At 50.9% G+C, this 18966-nt stretch overlaps 9 protein-coding genes across 11 annotated transcripts in view; 4 read left to right on the top strand and 5 right to left on the bottom strand.

The window, feature by feature from the left end:
- Positions 1-18966, top strand: part of LOC120956959 (proton-coupled amino acid transporter-like protein CG1139) — a 72691-nt gene that overhangs the window by 34246 nt on the left and 19479 nt on the right. The gene's annotated exons all lie outside the window — the stretch shown is intronic.
- Positions 876-2422, top strand: LOC120955088 (uncharacterized). Its single transcript, XM_040375601.2, has 2 exons — positions 876-1304; positions 1369-2422. The coding sequence occupies exons 1-2, from the start codon at positions 1049-1051 to the stop codon at positions 2064-2066; spliced, it is 954 nt and encodes a 317-aa protein (XP_040231535.2). The 5' UTR covers positions 876-1048; the 3' UTR covers positions 2067-2422.
- LOC120955089 (transcription factor A, mitochondrial) lies at positions 2147-4250 on the bottom strand. Of its 2 annotated transcripts, XR_005751767.2 has the most exons (3): positions 4081-4250; positions 2943-3955; positions 2147-2352 (listed from the first exon to the last, which is right to left on the bottom strand). XR_005751767.2 is itself a non-coding variant. In XM_040375602.2 (2 exons), the coding sequence occupies exons 1-2, from the start codon at positions 4137-4139 to the stop codon at positions 3181-3183; spliced, it is 834 nt and encodes a 277-aa protein (XP_040231536.1). In that variant the 5' UTR covers positions 4140-4250; the 3' UTR covers positions 2636-3180. The 2 variants fall into 2 exon arrangements, 1 of the variants encoding a protein (XP_040231536.1); XM_040375602.2 differs by lacking the exon at positions 2147-2352 and having other exon boundaries at positions 2636-3955.
- On the top strand, positions 4490-5950 carry LOC120955086 (PCI domain-containing protein 2 homolog). Its single transcript, XM_040375599.2, has one exon. It carries the CDS (start codon positions 4650-4652, stop codon positions 5835-5837), a length of 1188 nt encoding a protein of 395 aa, XP_040231533.1. The 5' UTR covers positions 4490-4649; the 3' UTR covers positions 5838-5950.
- On the bottom strand, positions 5925-8477 carry LOC120955087 (cysteine protease ATG4B). The gene is made up of 5 exons (XM_040375600.2): positions 7785-8477; positions 7360-7705; positions 7209-7288; positions 6584-7144; positions 5925-6515 (listed from the first exon to the last, which is right to left on the bottom strand). The coding sequence occupies exons 1-5, from the start codon at positions 7894-7896 to the stop codon at positions 6451-6453; spliced, it is 1164 nt and encodes a 387-aa protein (XP_040231534.2). The 5' UTR covers positions 7897-8477; the 3' UTR covers positions 5925-6450.
- LOC120955085 (mediator of RNA polymerase II transcription subunit 30) lies at positions 8694-10110 on the bottom strand. The gene is made up of 2 exons (XM_040375598.2): positions 9844-10110; positions 8694-9762 (listed from the first exon to the last, which is right to left on the bottom strand). The coding sequence occupies exons 1-2, from the start codon at positions 9962-9964 to the stop codon at positions 8888-8890; spliced, it is 996 nt and encodes a 331-aa protein (XP_040231532.2). The 5' UTR covers positions 9965-10110; the 3' UTR covers positions 8694-8887.
- LOC120955684 (bis(5'-nucleosyl)-tetraphosphatase [asymmetrical]) lies at positions 10309-11563 on the top strand. The gene is made up of 2 exons (XM_040376766.2): positions 10309-10811; positions 10943-11563. The coding sequence occupies exons 1-2, from the start codon at positions 10639-10641 to the stop codon at positions 11193-11195; spliced, it is 426 nt and encodes a 141-aa protein (XP_040232700.2). The 5' UTR covers positions 10309-10638; the 3' UTR covers positions 11196-11563.
- LOC120955683 (uncharacterized) lies at positions 11572-12700 on the bottom strand. Its single transcript, XM_040376765.2, has 2 exons — positions 12557-12700; positions 11572-12497 (listed from the first exon to the last, which is right to left on the bottom strand). Exons 1-2 carry the CDS (start codon positions 12620-12622, stop codon positions 11694-11696), a joined length of 870 nt encoding a protein of 289 aa, XP_040232699.2. The 5' UTR covers positions 12623-12700; the 3' UTR covers positions 11572-11693.
- LOC120955682 (signal transducing adapter molecule 2) lies at positions 12859-18901 on the bottom strand. Of its 2 annotated transcripts, XM_040376762.2 has the most exons (7): positions 18476-18901; positions 18168-18390; positions 16549-16709; positions 16366-16482; positions 16026-16298; positions 15884-15946; positions 12859-15522 (listed from the first exon to the last, which is right to left on the bottom strand). In XM_040376762.2, the coding sequence occupies exons 2-7, from the start codon at positions 18208-18210 to the stop codon at positions 13936-13938; spliced, it is 2244 nt and encodes a 747-aa protein (XP_040232696.2). In that variant the 5' UTR covers positions 18211-18390; positions 18476-18901; the 3' UTR covers positions 12859-13935. The 2 variants fall into 2 exon arrangements, with proteins under 2 accessions (XP_040232696.2, XP_049464123.1); XM_049608166.1 differs by having other exon boundaries at positions 18168-18901.

Raw genomic sequence — 18966 nt, 5'->3', positions numbered from 1 at the left:
ATAAAAGGGATAAAATATTTATAAACCAAGTTTGATGTGTTAAAGTTTTTTTTTTTGATTCGGGTGCACCAAGTCCATGCAAAGGGAAGTGCACAGCGCGCTAAGAAAGAAACGAGCGGGAGGGGGTTTCAGTCCAGCGCAGCGAAACTCGCTGGAATCAAGTGGGGTACCAGTTCAGCGCAGCGCAAGCCGAAAGAAACGGAAAGGAAGGGGTATGAGGAAAATACAATGAAACAGTGCGAGCGAGCGTTCTTTTCAGTGAGAGCGCCTCGTGCATTTTAAAGGCATGCAATAGAGCGCATTCTTTCCGTGGTAGCGCTCTATCCGCCATTTTTTAATTTTTAGCCCAAAACAACGGATTTCGGATCCGATCTTGGGATGGACCCCCACTGTGTGTTTCTACTTACAACTCACCTGAAAATTCCGTTCTCTTTGTCTGTCGGGTAAGCTTTAACCGCGGACAGCGAGATTCAATTTCAAATTTAAACGATTTTCTTTGATGAGCAATTTTCGGAATCCACGCAACTGACATTTTCTATTATTATTAATAGAATGTTATTATTATGAACATTAAATTTTAACGGATAAAAATAAAAAGTGCCAGGCAAACAAACGTGTATCAGCGCGATAAGTAACAAATGAGGTTAGCAATCCTTGAAATAGCATCCCAAGCGCCACAGATTAAGCTTAAATGACTGTAAAATCAAATATCTGTGATTTTCGGTAGGATAAATGGAAAATCGGTAGTTTTAGGGCGGTCATCTGTGAATCGGTAGGCATATAAAAAAAAATCGGTAGGAATACAGATAAATCGGTGTTTCTGGTCACTCTGGTGACGGCCGTACGAAAAGCCTTTTCCCAACTGTCACACAACGTCAAAACTCGTGGATGCAGAAGACGGCAACAAAACGAAGCAATCAAAATACATTCTTTTTCCTCTCCGGTACTTGTGGAAGTGGAAGAAAAACGAGCACATTCCGCCCGCGGGAGAGCAATGTGCATTCGCTTAAACAAAGCCGCTGTCCAATAATCACAACCACAATACGAAATGGATGACGAAACAGCTTCATCAGAATCGGTGGAGCAGCAGCAGCAGCAGCAGCCCAAAACGCAGGAAGACATTCTGGCCGCACGGAGGGAAGCGCGACGAAGGAAGATATTGGAAAACTCCAGCAACCGACTGTCGAAAATAGTGGGCCAAGAGATAGCGCCTCCACCACCGAAACCAGAGCCCAAAATTCCCGAAGAAAGCATTACCAGCGGGGATCCGTTCAGCAGCGACTCAACGTTGCCCGTCGATGATGGTAAGAAGTGACTAAGGGGCTGGGTGACGTGGAGTAAAGTTTTAATGTTCATCCTTCTCCGCAGAAACCACCTCGGAATCTTCGTACGGCGTGTATCCCGACCCGCAGGACGAACGCCTGGAGTACATCAGCCCTCAAGTCGAGGCGCTGCTGGCAAACTCCGGCCTGAACGATGACTCCTTTCTGAACGCCCTAACTGGAGGTGGCGGTGGAGCGGGCAGCTCCGTCCCCAACGGTGACATCTTTCATCTGCTCAACACACTCAACCAAGCACAACCGGCCAACGGGAGACTGTTCGATGGGGCAGCCAGCACGCAGCGTCGAGCCGCCGGAAGCCAGCAGCAGCCTTCCGCCTCATCGCCCAGCAACAGTCGGTTTGCGCGAGCGCTGCGTACCAAAGTTCATCTCGTTGTCGCGTCGATCGTGGCCTACCTGCTGTTTGCCACCGGCAATGAGGCGTACATCGGGGGCAACGTGTTCCTGCCGCTGCTGGCCTGGGAGTTGATTGAGCTGCTAATGATTGGGTCGGTCGAGCCGGCCGGCGGGCAGCAGCTGCTCGGTATCGTCTTCATGCTCGGCGGCATACCGATGAAAACGTCCCAAACGGTGATGAAGCTGATGAACACGGTCAACAAGGTGATGAAGGACGTTGCCTTCTTTATGTTCTTCTTCGTGCTCACGCACCTGCTGTGGAGCCGGCTGTGGTTGGGCATCGAGCTGCGGTACGTGCTCGGGTACGATCAGCTCGAAACGGTCTCGTAGGGAGTGTGGCCCGATGCGGATCTGTTGTTTTGTTTAGTTGTATTCTTTCTTTTTGTTTTGTCTATATGGACCACTTTCGTAAGCGGCGACCAGGCTTGTTGGGAAAGGGAAGTAATTGTCTGTCATCTTTCAGTTTGTGCAACTAATAATGTAAACTCTGCCATTGTGTGGTGCATGCGTGTCGCTATCGCTAAACTATAAATTTTGTGTTTTATTTACCATTTTAATTCGTCAAAAAATTGCTCCCAGTCTGGCATTAGCAAACCAGTGACGAACAGTGCGAAAGCTGTGTCGCATGGGTACATGTAAAGAAAAGAGGGAGCATATGTAATAAAAGACAGCCATTTGCTTGCGTACCTACAGTCCATTCCAACACACAATACATTAAAATGGTCATTGGTTAGTTCTCTTCGCAATCTTCTTGGGGGTTTGCTGCATGAAACATGCTAAATGGCGTTAATTGCAATACACTCCTCCCGGTATGAGCACAATTTCGATGACGAATATTATTAAAAACCAATGGAATGTTCTTTCAAGCATATGAATAAGACACACACACACACGGCCACTTCCTTCAGTTACTACTAATAGTTAGCTTTATGGCGTCTACTTTATGTCGTTATAATGCTTGTTCCTTTTCCCATTCAAATGCAATGATCTGTTATTAAATGGCAATTCAAAACGAAAATGTAGAAGAAAAAATCACACAACAAAATACAAATGCTCACAACAAGGGCAGCGGGCAAGCATGGGGGGCATGGAGTTAACATGGATACACGAGCAGCCAGTATGAGACGGCCAACAGCAATGCCCTGTCCTCCATGCAGCGCAACCAGTGTCAGAATTTAAAGATCGATTTCAACTTGTTCACTATACCCTTCTGCTGGTGCTCTTCTTGCTGCTGCTTCTCCTGCTGCTGCTGTGGTTCCCGTGTGGATGCTGTGCTGGATGCCACCGGTAGCGGCTTCAATCCTTCACTCGTGTCCCTACCCGCCTGGAGGTGATTTTGGTCTGGCGCTGTAACGTTTCGCTTTGGTTCACCGTCTACAACGGTGCGTGCTGGGTGGACGCTTTGCGCGTTGCTTTCCCCAGACAAAGCGGGACACCCGAGTTCCTATGGACGGGCAGCACTGGTTGGTTTCTTCGGCTTTGCTACCGGTGCACTGTCCACCACCGGAATGCCACCCTTCTTCGCCTTTACGGACGCCGGCGACGGTGGCAGAAGTACGTTCTTCTTCCGCACCGCGATCACATTTTCCGCGGCAAGCATTTTATCTTCCCACACCTTCATCTCCTCCTGGTAGCGCTTCATTTCCGCTTCCGCCTCTTTAGTGTAGCGCTCCCGCTCCCCCTCCGGTAGCCGTTTCCACTGCATGCCCAGGTTTTTCATCTGCATCTTGTTGTCCTCCTTCGACAGGCCGGGCGCCGGTTTGTTTTGGGCGCAGAACCGCAGGTACGCATTCATCGGGCGCTTGGGGCGGCCGAGCTCCTTCAGCATGCGCTTCTGTTCGCGCTTCACCTTGCCCTCGTTGCGCTGCTGCCGCTCGAGCTTTATTTCCGCCTTCTGCGCATCGGTCAGCTGGCTGAGATATTTGGCGTTCTTCTGCAACCACACCGCCTGCTCGCGCTTGTACTCTTCCTCCAGCTTCGCTTTGGTGGCTTGGTCGAGCGACTGCCACTTGACGGCGGCTAGCTTGGAAATGTCCGTGGGGGAAGCCTGTGGGTTGGCGCTGGCCAGCGAGGACCGGATGCTTTGCGCGAACCTTATGTAAGTGTTCATCGGGCGTTTTGGTTTTTCCGGGACCGATTTGGTGGCAGTGCCGGCATCGTTCAGGGTGGCCGTTGCGTGCAGCCCACAGGATGGCACGGAGGACAGTGACCCCGGTTGTCTGAAAGCACAGTCGCGTGTTTGTATTAAAATCAAAGCTACCTCCCAGGGCGTACGGTGTGTACATAACCTAGCCAATTGAAGCGGTGGGAAAAACAGAGCAGGAACGCGAAAATGGCAACCTACCTTGTGGAAAGTAACAGCCGCGGACTGTAGAACAGTCTTGCCACTGCATTGAGCTGCATAATTATGAATTTAAGAAAGAGTTGCGAATAGCAAAAAAAAAATCAGCCGAATCTGTTTGCACAACAAGCGTTTGCTTTTCTCCGCAGCGATGCCACTTTTGACAGCATCGTTTGTTTACCTTTTTTCGTGCGCGCTTCTTTTTGCGACGGTAGCTGTCAAATGGCACGTTTTTTGCAAGGTGGGTTAAAAATATCGGTAAAAACCCAATTCCACGCTAGGTTTTAACTAATTAAGTTGTTAGAAAATAATTCTATCAAATTCATCTGAAAAGATTGCAAGTTTAGATAATAATAACATAAGAATACACGTTTGTTCATTTTGTACCTACCCAACTTACATAAACACCCAACGATTGAGCTGTCAAACGGATTGTTTATGTTTGCTTGTGCCGCATTTTTACAAACACAGCGCGCTGCGGTTCATTTTCCTCCGTGATTCGTAAAACATTCAGTGCAATCAGTGGAAGAAGCATCTCCACAATCCATCCAACACTCACAAACACCACAAAAATGTATCTGCACGACTATTTAAACAAGATCATGCGCGTTTGGAACGCGTACGAAGGGCAGGCGGTAGCGCGGTTCCTCTCGCTTCAGGATTTTCACGTCAACGATCCCAACCTGTACAAGGAAAACCCGGACGCCGCCGTCAGCCGACAGTTGCCCTCGCCGCTGGACGAAATCGTGTCCGCCCATCTCAAGGTGGTGTACCATCTGATGCGTTCCGATCCGCCCAACTACGCGGAAGCTTACCGCTTTCAAACCGGCTGCATACAGGCGGTGGTGAAGCTGCTGCAGCAGATGAAGGAAGAAAACTGGATCCTGCCCATCATGTACGTCGTCTCGATCGATCTGCGTCTGCTGGCGGCCAAGTGTGAGCAGCAAACGAAGAGCTCCAAGTGTGGCGAAATTCTGGAAAAGGCGGCGGAAAGCTTGATGTCCTGCTTTCGCGTCTGTGCCGGCGATACGCGCTCCTCGGACGAGGACACCAAACGGCTCGGCATGCTGAACCTGGTCAACCAGCTGCTGAAGGTGTACTTTCGCATCAACAAGCTGCACCTGTGCAAACCGCTGATCCGCGCGATCGACAGCTCCAACTTTAAGGACAGCTTCACCCTTGCGCAGCGCATCACGTACAAGTACTTTGCCGGCCGGAAGGCGATGTACGATTCGGACTTTAAGAATGCGGAAGAGTACCTGAGCTTCGCGTTCGACAACTGCCCGCGGCGGTTCACGAAAAACAAGCGGCTGATACTGATCTACCTGACGCCGGTCAAGATGCTGCTCGGGTACATGCCGCGCAAGGAGGTGCTGGAGCGGTACAATGTGCTGCAGTTTCACGATCTCGCCTCGGCCGTGAAGGAGGGCAACGTGCGCCGGTTCGACGAAGCGATCCGGCGCCATGAGATGTTTTTCATCAACGCGGGCGTGTACCTGATCGTGGAGAAGATGAAGATCCTCACATACCGGAATCTGTTCAAGAAGGTGCACCAGATACTGCAGACGCATCAGATCGATATGAACGCGTTCCAGACGGCGCTCCAGTTTTCCGGTGCCGAGGACGTGTCGATGGACGAGACGCACTGTATCGTGGCTAACTTGATCTACGAGGGGCGCATCAAGGGATACATCAGCTACCAGCACAACAAGCTCGTCATCTCCAAGCAGAACGCATTCCCGAGCGTAGTGGCCGCATGATCCGGCGAAGGGGAAGGGATCGGGGCATTTGTTTAGATTGTAATTTAACGTAAACTATATTTTTCCCACACAACAATACAGACGACATACGAAGCCGGCGCGGCGGAACCAAACAGCGGTAACGCGATTTATTCAGTGTTTTTGCCTTTAAATTCCCTTTCGAAAGAACGTTCCTTTCGTTGCAGTGCTTTCATTATTGCTGGTTTTGTTTTTTGGCAACCATGCTAAAATCCTTTTCTTTTACCACATAGAGAGAACGCGAATTGAAATTAAAAAAGAAAGCGTAACTAACGACAAAACCTCACCTTGTTGTGGCCACAGTTCGATTCGATTTGCACTTCTTCTTATTCTAATCTTTTTAAACGCTGCTTTTTGGGAGCACTTTAGCACATCGCTGCATAGAAAAAATCGTTTCGAGTGACACGCTGGAGAGAATGCACGATGACAAGGCGTACAGGCGAAGCGCTTCAGCAGAATTCCTCCATTTCCTTCAGATCAGAGCCTACTGTGTTCGAGGATACCAGGGTGGGGGAAAAAGCTGATACAGAAGCAGTTTTTGTGTTAGATTTCCTCAACCGTACAGATCGTGCTGTGGTGTGCAGTCCGGAGGCCGCTAGGCTATAATTTCAAACTCCTCATCCGAATCATCCAACGTGCGCGGTTCTACCTCTTCAAATTCTGCAAAAGCAAAAACACACACATTAATAACTGTGAAACGACAACAGCCACGAAGCGTCCCCTTTTACCTTCGTTCGGAATCTCCGTCGCCGATATCACATTGAAGGCCTCGGTTGGTCCACTGTTTTTCCGCGACGAGGCGGACGAAGCCGTGGTCGGTGTCCACGGTGCCTGGCGCGTCTTGGTAACCTCGAACAGCGCCTGGCTCGTGCCGCCGTTCACGCTGTCGTTAAACCGTGCCACCAGCTGGTCGAACTGCTGCCGGCTGACGCACAGAAAGCACACCGCCAGCGACGGATCCATCGAGGTGAAGCTGATCCGGCTAGCGTACCGCTGGTGGAACGTTTCGTCCAGCTCCTGTTCGGCCGGGTCCTGCTTGCTGCCGACCGTGCCCACCCGCTGAACCGTGTGCGGATCCAGGTAGAGGGCTTCCCCGCCCACGTACCCGATGAAGTAGAGGGCCTGGTTGGGGCGGCCGCCGATCATGCCGCAACTGCCCGGCAGCTGGAAACATTTCTTCAGCCCCTCGATGTAGATCGGGTTCACCTCGCTCAGCCCCAGCCGGAGGGGGATGATGAGCAGTAGCGGCTTCCATGCTTCCGGTTCTTTCTTATCCACGCACAGTTCCACTGGCAATTAACAGGGGAAAGGGTTAGAAATATAATGCAATTCAATATTTTTCAAAAAACTTACCTATTTCGTCCGTTGCCACCGTATTGTCCAAAGCTACATGAATGACCAGCCGGCACCAGTCATCGAATTTTACCAATTTCCTAAAAAAAGAGGGAGAATTTAATAATTTATACCTTCATGAATGCGAGATTAGTCCTTCCTGGGCGCTTACTTCAACACCTGCGCGACCGTGTTCGGCCCGAACCACTCGCCAATCCGCTTCTCCTCCGATGAGTCACCCATCAGCGCGATCTGGTGCAGCGAGAACGGGGCCTGCTTGCTGTCCTCGAACCGATTGACGATGTTCAGATAGATGTCGTCGCGCGTTTCCGCCTCCCACACCCAGTCCCGGCCCAGGTGCAGCTGTAGCAGGGCCTGAGCCAGCACCATCTGCCCGCAGCGCAACATGCAGCCCCAGCCCTTGTCCGTCGTGAGCTGCGTGTTGCCGATCGGGACGAACCCGCGGCGATAGGTGCACCACAACCGGGACTGCACATCCTGTCTTATTGCTTCGAGATCTACGGAGGGAGGGGGGAAGGGGAGAATGGAAGGTCTGAATCACCATTGCCACACACACACGGAACATCGGAACCTTACCATCGGTGGCATTGTATTGCTTGCCCAGTATCCACACCGTGTCGTTCGTTTTCGGGATGTCGTCCGGTTCGGTGGCAATGCTCAGATCGTACCCAACATATGCGTCCAGCATTTTTCCTCCGTTATGTTATCGCTTGTAAGCAGTGCCCCCGGTGGTGGGAGATAACATTGGCCTACTTATGCAGCAGCTCTTTCGCAGCGAGACACACAAGACGCCACGGAAGGAGATGGTTTTTCTTTTCCGTACCAGAGCCAGGGGGCGATTGTATCACCCTCTGAAGACCCTTCACCCTACACCCTACCCCACAGGAAGGTTTCCGTAGTGGTGGTGATGATGATGATGGTGGCACTACCTTCAGTCCAATCTTGGGCACACACGCACGGCCAACTACGTCGTCACTGTTGGCAACGGTAGCGCATATACACACGCACACACACAGGGCACACCAGTTTGCTCGATTAAAGCACGCAATAATAAACACAAAATCGCCTCAACAACTGCTTCTTGGTGGACATTTGTTGCATTCTCGAAATTGCAGCGCGGCCCAAAGCGCTTTTCTGACAAAGAAGCCACACGCACGCAGCTAGCGACGAGCGCGAGTACGAAACGAACGAACGAAGGGCAGTGTGAGTGAAATTTCTTTTGTTCGCGTTTGTTATTATTTTCATCCTCCCTTCCCCTTCCTTCTCCACCTGCACCACAGCCCGATGTTCCTTTCTGCTGTTTGACGTTAGGCGTCGCGCGTCCCCCACCGATGCTCAGCTGACGGACGCAAGGGTGCATTTGCATTGTGGGACCACCCGAGCGACGTCGTCGCCCACTGTGCAGTTTTATGAAAACGGGTACATATGCTGGTGTGCAGTGTGTGAAAGGTAGGAATATATGCTTACATTAATGGGAGAACGAAATGCTTTCTAAAAATATCCATTTATAAATATCATTTCTGCCCGCGGGCTGCTGCAGTCGTCGGCCCTACATTTTGAGTAAACGCATTCAAACACGAGCGTTTGTTTTCGGAGCGTTAATTTAAGTGGAAAATTATTATTACACTATCAATAATACCCTACACAGATGTCGCCCTCCTGCACACCGATCCATCCGACTAGCACCGTCTCATACTGAGCATCGTGTTAATCTCCCATATGGTCAGCCGTATCTTGTCGATAATTTCGCGCAGCTGCTTGTTCTTCAGCTGCACCATCGCGACCAGCTCGCGGTTTTCCTGCAGCGCCTTCTTGTACTCCTCCGTGTGCACCGGCTCGGTCCGCTCCAGCTCGCCCTTCAGCGGTATCAAGCTCTCCACGTGCGTGTACTCCATGCCCTGCTGGCAGTTGTCGTTGCACTTGTCGTACAGCAGCCGCAGCCGCTTGAACAGCAACCGGATCGTGCGGAACTGTTCCTGCACCTTCGCCTTCTTGTCGTTGCTGGACAGCTGGCCCTGGTTCGTCCCGTTCGGGGGCTGAATGGAGCGCAGTATGCCGAACACCTCCTGGAAGCGGCTCACAATGTCCTGTACCGTTTCCTGCCCGATGCGGCACAGCGAGAGCAGGTTAAATTCGGCCTTCTGCTGCTGCTGTACCGCCGTCCCTGCGCCGGGCTGATTCGGCGGGACGGATTGGTTCTGTGACTGGGGGTTGTTCATCGGGTTGCCGGGTCCGACATTGCTGCTTTGTTGTTGCTGCTGCTGCTGTTGTTGTTGTTGTTGCTGTTGCTGCTGCTGTTGTTGTTGTTGCTGCATGCCCATCTGGGGGGATGGTTGGGCGGCTTGGTGCGTTGGATTCTGTCCGACCATTTGATTCGCACCGGGTTGATGCTGGTTTGTCGCAACCTGCTGAGGGTTAGGTTGCATTCCTTGGCCGGGTTGCTGCTGCTGTTGGTTTTGCTGCATCATGCCCGGATTGAGCCCCATGTCCTGGTTGCCCTGCCCCGGTACACCCTGCATCTGTGGGCTGTTCATCATGTTGTTTTGATTGAATCCTGTAGTGGAATTGGAGTTTTGGAAGGTTAAAATGCATCCCGGAACGCAACGGTACGCGGCCGGATGACTCCTCTACTCACCCATCATGCCCATTTGGTTTGGCACGTTCATTTGATTTAGGTGCTGTTGGATGATGGGACTGTTGTAGTTGCCCCGGTGCCCGCTGGGGCTCTGGTATCCTCCCGGGAACTGGCCAGCCATGGTGGGGCGATTAAAATCTGCCTTTTTCTGTAAATTTTCCGGCAAACCTTCGCTCAGCTTACAAACCGAATGCGGCGAACAGTGTGTGCGTGTGTACACAAGCTTGATGTTTTGACAGCTTGCACGGTGAGATGTGACGCGGCCCGCGAACCGGTAATCGGGTTTTAGATATTTTACACAGTTTTTAAGAATTATTTTGTGTAAAATTCCAGAAATAAATTGTTGCATGAAAACCATTTTTTCTGAATTTTTAAACATGAAATGGCATTTGTTTTCTATCTTTGCATCATTTTGAACCGGTTCGTCAACGGTCAACGGTTACCAGTGCCACCCTGTGCTGACAGTCAGATGCTTTTTGTTTTGCTTTGTGCGCTGCACTGTTTCTCGTGATTTCATTTCAAACACGCCGCGTTGCATCGGACAAAGTTCACGTCCCGCGACGTCGTTCCCCGTTCCGCGAAAGTGCACCGTACCAAACACTCACACACACACTTACACACACACGCCGCAGCCTTAATCCCTGAAAATCAGTGCCTGCATCGGTGAGTCGCACAGTTTATCTTCATCCGCAGTAGAGAGTCGCACCGCCCGTCGCTCCTGCGCTCCGCCAACTTGATTTCGCGTGTGATTCCGTGCCCCAAAAAGGACTAACCATTGAACACAAGGACAGCAAAATGGCAAAACGGGCGGCCGGCTTTCTCATATTTCGCCGACTGCGCGAACGTATCGAGTATCTGATGCTGCAGGCATCGTACGGCCAGCATCACTGGTCGCCACCGAAAGGTCACGTCGATCCGGGGGAGGACGATTATGCGACGGCCCTGCGGGAAACGACCGAGGAAGCCGGGTAAGTAGGAGAAAGGGGAAACAACGAAACAGCGCATCTTGTCGCAAGGTCACACATTCTTCCCCCCTCCCGCGGTTGTTTGGTGCGGATAACAATGCTGATGTTTTTGCTTTGTTTCGCTTTGCTTTTAGATACGCCGAAAGTGACCTAAACATTCACCGGAAGCAATCGTGCACGCTCGAGTACAAAGTGAAGGGGCACGACAAGGTGGTCGTTTACTGGCTGGCGGAGCTGCGCAATCCCGCCCAGGAGGCGAAGCTGTCCGACGAGCACCAGGACATGAAGTGGCTGGACTGTGATGAAGCGATCCAAATTGCGGGCTACGAAGACTTCGCGAAGATGGTACGCGCATTCGATGCTAAGATTAAGGCAAACGAGCTGTGAACGGCGGGGGAGGGGGGGGGGGTTGGAGGAGAGAGTGGACGTGTGTGTGTGTTTGTGTGACCGCGTGTATGTGTGGTTGCGTGTTTCGATCGAGTACAAGTCTATTTATCCGTCTCTTGCACCGTCTCTTGTTCCGCGCTATGCAGTTTTACACGTATATCTCTATACATACATACATATATATACACACACATAGACACGTGCGCGCGCGCCAATCGCTTTCTCTAATTGGATAATTGACAATTATCGATTGTTCTCTATGACCTACTGTACTGTAAACTTTAGCCACGATTATATATGATATATGCCGAGTGAAAACTGTTCACTTTAAACCGAGCGAATAAATGAGAGTCATACTCTGACGACGATGATCGGGTTTGCTTAATTTTACGAGCTCTTTGACTACTGGCGCGACGTCCATGTGTATTTATTGCTGCGTAACTGGTGCAACGCTATTGAACAACATTTAAATAAAAAAACGAAAGTCACCTTCCCATCCTACCTGCCCTTCTTATGGTACGCACTTCGCTTTGGTTCACTTTCCACCTCCTCCCGGTCCAGCTCATCGTCCGTTTCGTCCTGCTCGTCCTGCTCCATCTCGCGCCGGAACAGCTCCTGAAACACTTCGTACTCTTCCAGCGTAACGTACGCCACCTTCACCGCGAACCGCTTGTCGCTCGTGTCCGTAATCTGGTGCAGCGGAGGATTGCCCGTCGGTGTGCTTTTCTCCGCCTTGAGCGACCGCGGCTTAAACAGTCCCAGCCGCTCCAGGAACGTGTGCCGGCAGCGCAAATGGTCCAGATCGTGCGCAAAGGCGCTGGATTTCACCACCTCCAGTACCTCGTGGCGCATCGCCTGCAGCAGGTAGGCGATCTTTGCCTCCGTCACGTGCTGCTCGTCCACCAGCAGGTTCGGGGCGGCCAGAAACAGCCGGTACACGTTTTTGCGCGTCTCAAAGTGTGAGTGCAGAAAGGCGACCCGTTGCGCCAGCTGCCCGTGGTTGGTGTAATCGAGCAGGTAGGGATGGGCCGACACCAGCACCTTCATGTTGGCGTCCCCGAACTGGCACGACCGCCAGCAGTGTAAGCTTTCCGCGATCTTTTCCACCGGCCGCACCAGTATGGCCGGGTGGCCGCCGATGATGGAGAGTGTCTTTTCCAGCTCGAGCCCTTCCGTGCTGAGCAGTTTCGCTGTGCGGTGCCACTGTTCGGGGGCGTATTTGGAGAGTTCCGGCACGGCGACCAGCAGCGCACTGATGCTTTCCTTGTCCGCACCTTCCACGGAGGATGCAATCGCTTCGGCCTACAATGAACACGTGGTTTGTTGTTACATTGTTTTATACGGCGTGAACTAAATCTTACCAGCTTTGAAGAATTGCTTGCGGAGCAATATCTCCGCAATAATGCCGATGTACACCTTGCAAACATCGTGTAATGTGTGCCGGATTGGAGCAGTAGGCGATGCAAAAGAAAGGCTTTCAAAACAACAACATAAATAAACTTTGACAGCTTCACCGCGCGCCGGCTCGTAAACCCTTGAAGTTACAGGCGATTCTGGTGCGACGGTTGGCGGTTATTTTTTTTTAGTGTTAAGGATTTGAATTTTTGGTCCCCAATTTTGGAAACTTTTGAAAGAAATTGTTTGACAGAAAAAAACAAACCAGTTTGTTATTAATTTAGTATATTTATTTTTCAATGTGTAGGTTGTGTGTAGTATGTACGTAGCTCAACTATTATACAGCATCGTCTATCATCGGTTTTGCATCAATTCTTCGCCTCCATCTATAAATGTTCACCCCTTTACGGTGGGCCCACCCACCCACAAAACAACCTTCCAGGCGACTCTTCCGGTTTTCCTTTGCGACAGCCACGCGGGTAGATAACAAATACGCCTCCCCACCATACCGAACGGCCGGCCGCCTCATGATATCGTATATAAATACATATCCTACTATATATTCTTCCCTCCTTGCTTTTTTTGCTTTAAACGCTAACGGACTCCCCCCTCTAATCGGTTTGTAGATTCTGCGAATGTTCAAAAAATAAGCCCTCACACACACACGCACGTGCGTTTTGCTACTAATAATTCAACACAGGTTCCGCTATCAATTTCTCCCTTCCTTCCTTCCGCCTAATCACACTGCCAGAAGCCTTTTTTGTTGTTGTTGTATCGCTATACTGTTTCAAAAACGTAATATATGCAGCATTACTTCTATTATTGCCGGCAAACAGCGTTGCCCAATCCGCGCTTCACGTCCCCTGCCTAATGCCCGTGCCCTTGGTGAACGAAGGAGGAGGATGAGGAGGGAGAGTGTGCCTAGGGGACTTGTTATTGTTATCTCAAAAGGAATATCATTGCTGTGGCATTGTAGCCTTTTTGGCCCTGCGAAAGGCCAAGAGCCTCTAAGCCAAACCGTAATTTAAAACCAAAACTCTACACAATTCGAATACACACAGACACTGCCGCCAGCAGAGTAAATCGAGCGGTAAACAAAACAACAAACCAATTCTGCTCCTCGTCCCACGTTCAGTTTATGGCTTTTACAGGGAAAGTTTCAGTTAAAAAGAATACCGACTAAAACCGCTAGGCGAACATCAAAAACACCTCCCTTGTACCCATACCGATTATCGAACCGAAAAAAGTGGCATTGGTCAAAATGTGTCGTTTTTTGTTGGGCGATCGGGACGGATGCCTTCCCTTGGGTCTGTCCCCGCTACCCCGTTTTCCGACCGTCCGAAGCTTACCGCTGCTGCTGGTAGATGGGAATGTTCTGCGGTCCCTGGTGGTTCGTGTTGATGGACAGTGGTCCTCCGATTCCACCGGGCCCACCGGGCGGGAACATGTTCATTGGGGCGCCCATCGGGGGGAAGTTGGCCATCTGCGGTGGTCCCATCTGGGGCATGAACTGTTGCTGCTGCGGTTGTTGCTGCTGCTGCTGCGGATGATGGTGAGTTGGTGCGCCAGATGTGGGAGGATAGTGGGCCTGTGGCATGCTCATCTGCTGCTGGTTGGGATGATGGTTCGCGTTCGGTTGGGCTGATGGTGGTGGTGGTCCACCAGCGCCCTGCATTCCCTGCGGGACGGCGGTTTGCGGCATCTGTTGGGACACTGGCTGCTGCTGCTGCTGCTGCTGGGGAACGTAACTCGGATAGCTGACGGGAGGCTGTCCTCCGCCCGGTCGCATCTGCGGAAGCGTCTGTTGATTCGGATTGGGTGGTGCCGGTTGCATTTGATGGTGCGATGGCGGACCGCCGGACATTCCCACAGGCGGAGGTGACGTAGGATTGGCAAATCCTTGCGGCATTCCCCCGAGCTGCTGCTGCTGAGGCATCGGCATATTTGGCATCGTCTGTGGAGCGACCGACGTCGTGGACTGCTGCTGCTGCTGCTGGTTGCCAACTCCAGCCAACGACGTGGTTGGTGGTGCGCCCTGCGAAAGCATTCCATTGGTGGTGGGACCGTTCTGCGCCACGGTCTGCATGGGGTGAGGCTGATGATGTTGGTGAGAAAGATGATGCATGCCAGCTTGCTGCGGTGGTGGCTGTTGCGCTGGCGTAGGAAACTGTGGCATCGTGCCAACGTTCATCTGCGTCATGTCGTGCCGTAGATGGGTCATACCGTAACCCGGCATTGACGGCGGCTGCGAAGGTCCCATCGGGTACATTCCCACACCCGGCAGGCTCTGGTACATTGCCGGCATACCGTACATCGGGTTCATCGAGCTGCCCGGGTAGCCGCCGGGCGTACCGTACGCACCACCGGCCGGCACCGGTCCACCCATCGACATCATCGCCGAACGGTCCGGTTCGCGCATCAGGTTGTGGTAGAGATTGATCGCGTCCACCAGATCGCTGCTCGACTGCGTCAGCTGGGCGTGCTTGCGATCGACCCGCTCCAGCTCGGCATCGATCATCGGGCCCATCTGGTTGACCAGCTGCTCGAGCTGCAGCATCTCCTCCGTGTCCTGGGACGGATCCTCCGGATCGGCCTCGTGTATCAGATGCAGCAGCCGGTCAATCTTTTCCTCGTTGATTTCCACCGTCGCCGGCTGCAGCAGATGCTTCTGCTGCCCGTCCTTGGCGCCGTCCTGCTTTTGCTCGTCCGAAAACTGGACACTCTTTTTCGCGCCCTTGCCGGACGCCGCCAGCGATTCCGGCTCGACGGACAGGTCGGCGGTGACAAAGTTGGATGGGAAAAGACCCTCCCCGCGCTGGTTCTGACCCTTCCACCAGTTCGGATCGGAATCGTCCAGCACCATGATGATTTCGCCGGCCTGGAACGTTAGCTCATTGTCTTCGGCTGCCTCAAAATCGTACAGCGCTCGAACCTGCATGAAATGGAAATGAAAAAAACATGTTACAGGGTTTTCAAGGGGTTCTCATAGTTGTGGGACACTTCCTTGACTCTTTTTTATGGGAAGTGGACTTCATATGGTGGAAATTGGACTATATGACAGCCTCCTAGGATATTCCTTTTGGATTTGTCCAATAAGAGCTCTACAGCACTCTCATTGGACAAATCCAATAGGAATATCATAGGAGGCTCAATTTCAATTTCCATTATATTAAGTTCATTTCACGTAAGAAAGAGTCAATAAAATGTCCCACAGCTATTAGGACTCCTGGAAAATCTTACAATATTTGTTTGGTTTGTTAAACCTAAAAACCCTTCAATATGCTATGACTTACCTTCCTCGGTTCTGCCGCTGGTGCAGTAGATAACAAAGCGGAAGGATATAAAGATGAAGCACTCTGTGGAAAAAAAAACACCAACACATTATTACTATTGCATCAAACCCTAACCCTAACAACGGTTTCCCTCACTGCATACCGTTCCGGACGATGACATCATCTTCGGAGATTGCGTGTTTTTGACTTCCTTCAGCGACAGTTCGATCGCTTTCGCAATGTCGTCCTCCTCCTGCTGACTAGACACGACGTTCGGGTCTTTGCTGAGCGTCGTTTCGCGCTTTGGTGTGGCGGACGGGTCGTTAAAGTCGTGCCCCTCGTCACGCAGCTTCCTGTACAGCGACGGTATCAGGTCGAGCTGCGGATCCGACTTGAACACATCCTCGGCCCAACGTTTCAGGGTAAGTTTTAGCTTCTGCAGATTAGAAAGACGCGGGCAATACATTAAAAGGCGTTCACAATGCTGCATTCATTCTGTTTACCGTGGTCACTTTGGGTTGGCTTTTCTGCAACAGCTTCTTAAACTCCGTTTCAAACTCCCGCGAGGCCACTTCCAGGTGGAACTGTTTGCCACAGTTGTTAACGCATGCATCGAGCAGCTGAAATGTTGTGATAAATAAGCGATAAATAATGTTTGTAAACGCTAAATCGCCTCCTGATCCTACCGTTATTGCTTTCATAACCACGTGCGGGTTGGGCGAATTCAATCGTTTGATGATGCATTTTAAGCAATCCTTCGGTGTGGCCGATCCATTGTTTACCCGGTCGCAGATGTCCAGTATGAGGCCCCAATTTTCCGTCGTATTGTTTTCGCTTGTTGTTTTCTCTACAACATAAAGCAAACGAAATGTAAAACAAATAAGTAAAAATGGTGCATGTTTAATATACAATTATTTCATGGCATTTAATCGTTTCATCAATTTCAATTGCACATCCATAAAATCTCACCAAAAACTTGTTTTATTGCGTACAATCGTCTTGTTGTTGTAAATGTAACCGAGAATTGTACATCTGCGGTTGATGTTGCATAAAAAAACCCATTGCTCGGTCATATTTCAACCTCTAGAACTTGTTTTTTTTTTTTGCGCCCAGTCCGTATCATTTATCACCACGATCAGCACCCGAAACAGCACGCAAACGGGGCGAATCATTCGACCGGGCGGCAATTCCGCATCGAATCCGTACAAATGATTCATCACAGCCTAATCACAGCCGCGTGTGTTGTGCAATAATAGCTTGTTCGATGTGAGCAAGCGTTTCCCAAAACAAAACAAATCTTCAAAATTTAAGTTTCTAGCATAATTGAAATTTGGCTCAATAATGAGCTCAAACTGACACCAAAAGTCCTTCAATGGTGATTGTAGCTTCTGAAAATGTCGTACAAAGTCCCACACAAAAACGCACGGTGAAACGAAACCGTTCGATTAGAAGTTGTAAGGTTTCCCGAAGCGAAAACGGACGAGTAGACGAGATAAGCGTCTACGCAAACGGGGCTGATGGGGCAGGCGGGCCACATTAGTCATCGCACTTTGCAGTGTGCGTTTTCTGACCTCTTCTCAAACCATAATCTTTATCTTTAAGCTCTTCTTCTGCTACGTGGAAGCGCGAAAGATGATGTAAATAAACAGCAAACAGTCTGGTTAATTCTGAGGCTGCAGTACAAAGAGCGCACCGGAAAACGGGAACAAGGGCGTAAATTGAACTTTGCCAGAGCTTTGTCCAGTTGCGCTGGAGTTGTGTGTACCCCGAAGTAATAAGACAGAGGAGCATATTGTTACGGTTCTAGGCAGGCGATGGATTCCATGATTTTAAGTTCATTCCCTCTCATATTGCTACTTCGTATTGATTTTCCTGCGTCATTAACAAAGTATGCTTCTGCCCGTTCGGGAGGGGCCCCGTGTTATCAAGGGTGTCACGTCACGCTGTACCTAAAGCGCGGCTGACCTCCTCGGGGAGATTGGATGTGGTACAGGTTTCCCCATTCACTGCTGCCACCCCGGGAACCATTTCTTCCGTCGTTTTGCCACAGCAATCGGGGCAATGGCAGCAGCGCGCGCGCCTTTGCCTGCACATCCTAATTTAATTAATAAACCCCAATTGCAGGAATGCGTTGCGATATTGGTGCGTAATGCGGGGCAGCCATGTACACCCAGCGGGATGCAGAGATAATGTTTTCTCTTCTGTATTGCAACGAAGGGGCTGCAAGGTGCTAAACATTTGCAACCAAGCCACCGTGTCACATGGGCCGAAGTTGTTGTCCTTCGCGAGCAACTCTCATACCAACCTATATCGGCGTTGAGTGTGGACGTCGTTCCGAACAGACTCATGTTTGTAGCGTGGCGGATGTTGCTGGTCCGCGGATCGCTGTCGCTGTTGTTCGCTGTTCCTTTTCTTCCCTGCAGTGCCACGACGTCCACGGCCAATAAGCACAGACCCCGAATGGAGGTTCGGGTGTGGGGATTGTTCAGCTCTCGCGTCGCCCGCTTATCACTGCACCGAGCGAGACACTGTAGGAGGGAAGTGGGAGGAGAAAGCAAACTCGTTTAGTGTTTGGTCTCCTTCACGGGGTCCACTTTCGCCTTCGATACGCACAGACACACACACGCACACGGATCACTTTCTTCGGCTAGGACCCACTGCGCGGGATATGTTGAGGGAAGGATTTGTGTTTTTTTTTTTGCTTTTCTGCTTCAGTGTTGGTTACTTTCTCGCCCTCTTTTGTTTCCACAAAATTGACGTTTCGCTGCTCCCTTTGTATGCGGAAATGATGCAAAGTGTAAATTACCGTTTCGCACAGAATTACTTTCACACGCACACGCTTCCGATTTTCTCGCACTCGCACAACGCTTGGCTCAATCTTGGCGACACACTACACGGCAAGGGTGCCTAATTTCGCGGCCCGAAAATGTTGTGATGTGCTCCGGGAATTTCAACTTTTTCCTCTACCCAAAAGGCGATGATGAATCAAATCGACCAAAATGACAGGCTGCTGCTCTTGCCTCTTCTTCGCGGTGTTGGGTGTTGTGCTTTTCTTTTATTTATCCGCGAGCTGTCATAATACGCACGGCGACGGTGGTACACTG

This window comes from Anopheles coluzzii, chromosome 3, assembly GCF_943734685.1.
Source record: "Anopheles coluzzii chromosome 3, AcolN3, whole genome shotgun sequence".
Lineage (NCBI taxonomy): Eukaryota > Metazoa > Arthropoda > Insecta > Diptera > Culicidae > Anopheles > Anopheles coluzzii.
This window is presented reverse-complemented; position numbering and strand designations above follow the sequence as displayed.

Coding starts and splice junctions, on each gene's coding strand:
- LOC120955088 (XM_040375601.2), top strand. CDS start 1,049: ATGGATGACGAAACAGCTTCATCAGAATCGGTGGAGCAGCAGCAGCAG. Junction 1,305..1,368: donor AACGTTGCCCGTCGATGATG/GTAAGAAGTGAC, acceptor CCTTCTCCGCAG/AAACCACCTCGGAATCTTCG.
- LOC120955089 (XM_040375602.2), bottom strand. CDS start 4,139: ATGCAGCTCAATGCAGTGGCAAGACTGTTCTACAGTCCGCGGCTGTTA. Junction 3,956..4,080: donor CGGCTGTTACTTTCCACAAG/GTAGGTTGCCAT, acceptor CTGTGCTTTCAG/ACAACCGGGGTCACTGTCCT.
- LOC120955086 (XM_040375599.2), top strand. CDS start 4,650: ATGTATCTGCACGACTATTTAAACAAGATCATGCGCGTTTGGAACGCG.
- LOC120955087 (XM_040375600.2), bottom strand. CDS start 7,896: ATGCTGGACGCATATGTTGGGTACGATCTGAGCATTGCCACCGAACCG. Junction 7,289..7,359: donor ACGGTCGCGCAGGTGTTGAA/GTAAGCGCCCAG, acceptor CTCTTTTTTTAG/GAAATTGGTAAAATTCGATG. Junction 6,516..6,583: donor GACGGAGATTCCGAACGAAG/GTAAAAGGGGAC, acceptor TTGCTTTTGCAG/AATTTGAAGAGGTAGAACCG.
- LOC120955085 (XM_040375598.2), bottom strand. CDS start 9,964: ATGGCTGGCCAGTTCCCGGGAGGATACCAGAGCCCCAGCGGGCACCGG. Junction 9,763..9,843: donor AAACCAAATGGGCATGATGG/GTGAGTAGAGGA, acceptor ATTCCACTACAG/GATTCAATCAAAACAACATG.
- LOC120955684 (XM_040376766.2), top strand. CDS start 10,639: ATGGCAAAACGGGCGGCCGGCTTTCTCATATTTCGCCGACTGCGCGAA. Junction 10,812..10,942: donor GAAACGACCGAGGAAGCCGG/GTAAGTAGGAGA, acceptor CTTTGCTTTTAG/ATACGCCGAAAGTGACCTAA.
- LOC120955683 (XM_040376765.2), bottom strand. CDS start 12,622: ATGTTTGCAAGGTGTACATCGGCATTATTGCGGAGATATTGCTCCGCA. Junction 12,498..12,556: donor CAAGCAATTCTTCAAAGCTG/GTAAGATTTAGT, acceptor TGTTCATTGTAG/GCCGAAGCGATTGCATCCTC.
- LOC120955682 (XM_049608166.1), bottom strand. CDS start 18,210: ATGAGTCTGTTCGGAACGACGTCCACACTCAACGCCGATATAG. Junction 16,710..18,167: donor CACACTCAACGCCGATATAG/GTTGGTATGAGA, acceptor TTTATGTTGTAG/AGAAAACAACAAGCGAAAAC. Junction 15,523..15,883: donor CAGCGGCAGAACCGAGGAAG/GTAAGTCATAGC, acceptor CATTTCATGCAG/GTTCGAGCGCTGTACGATTT.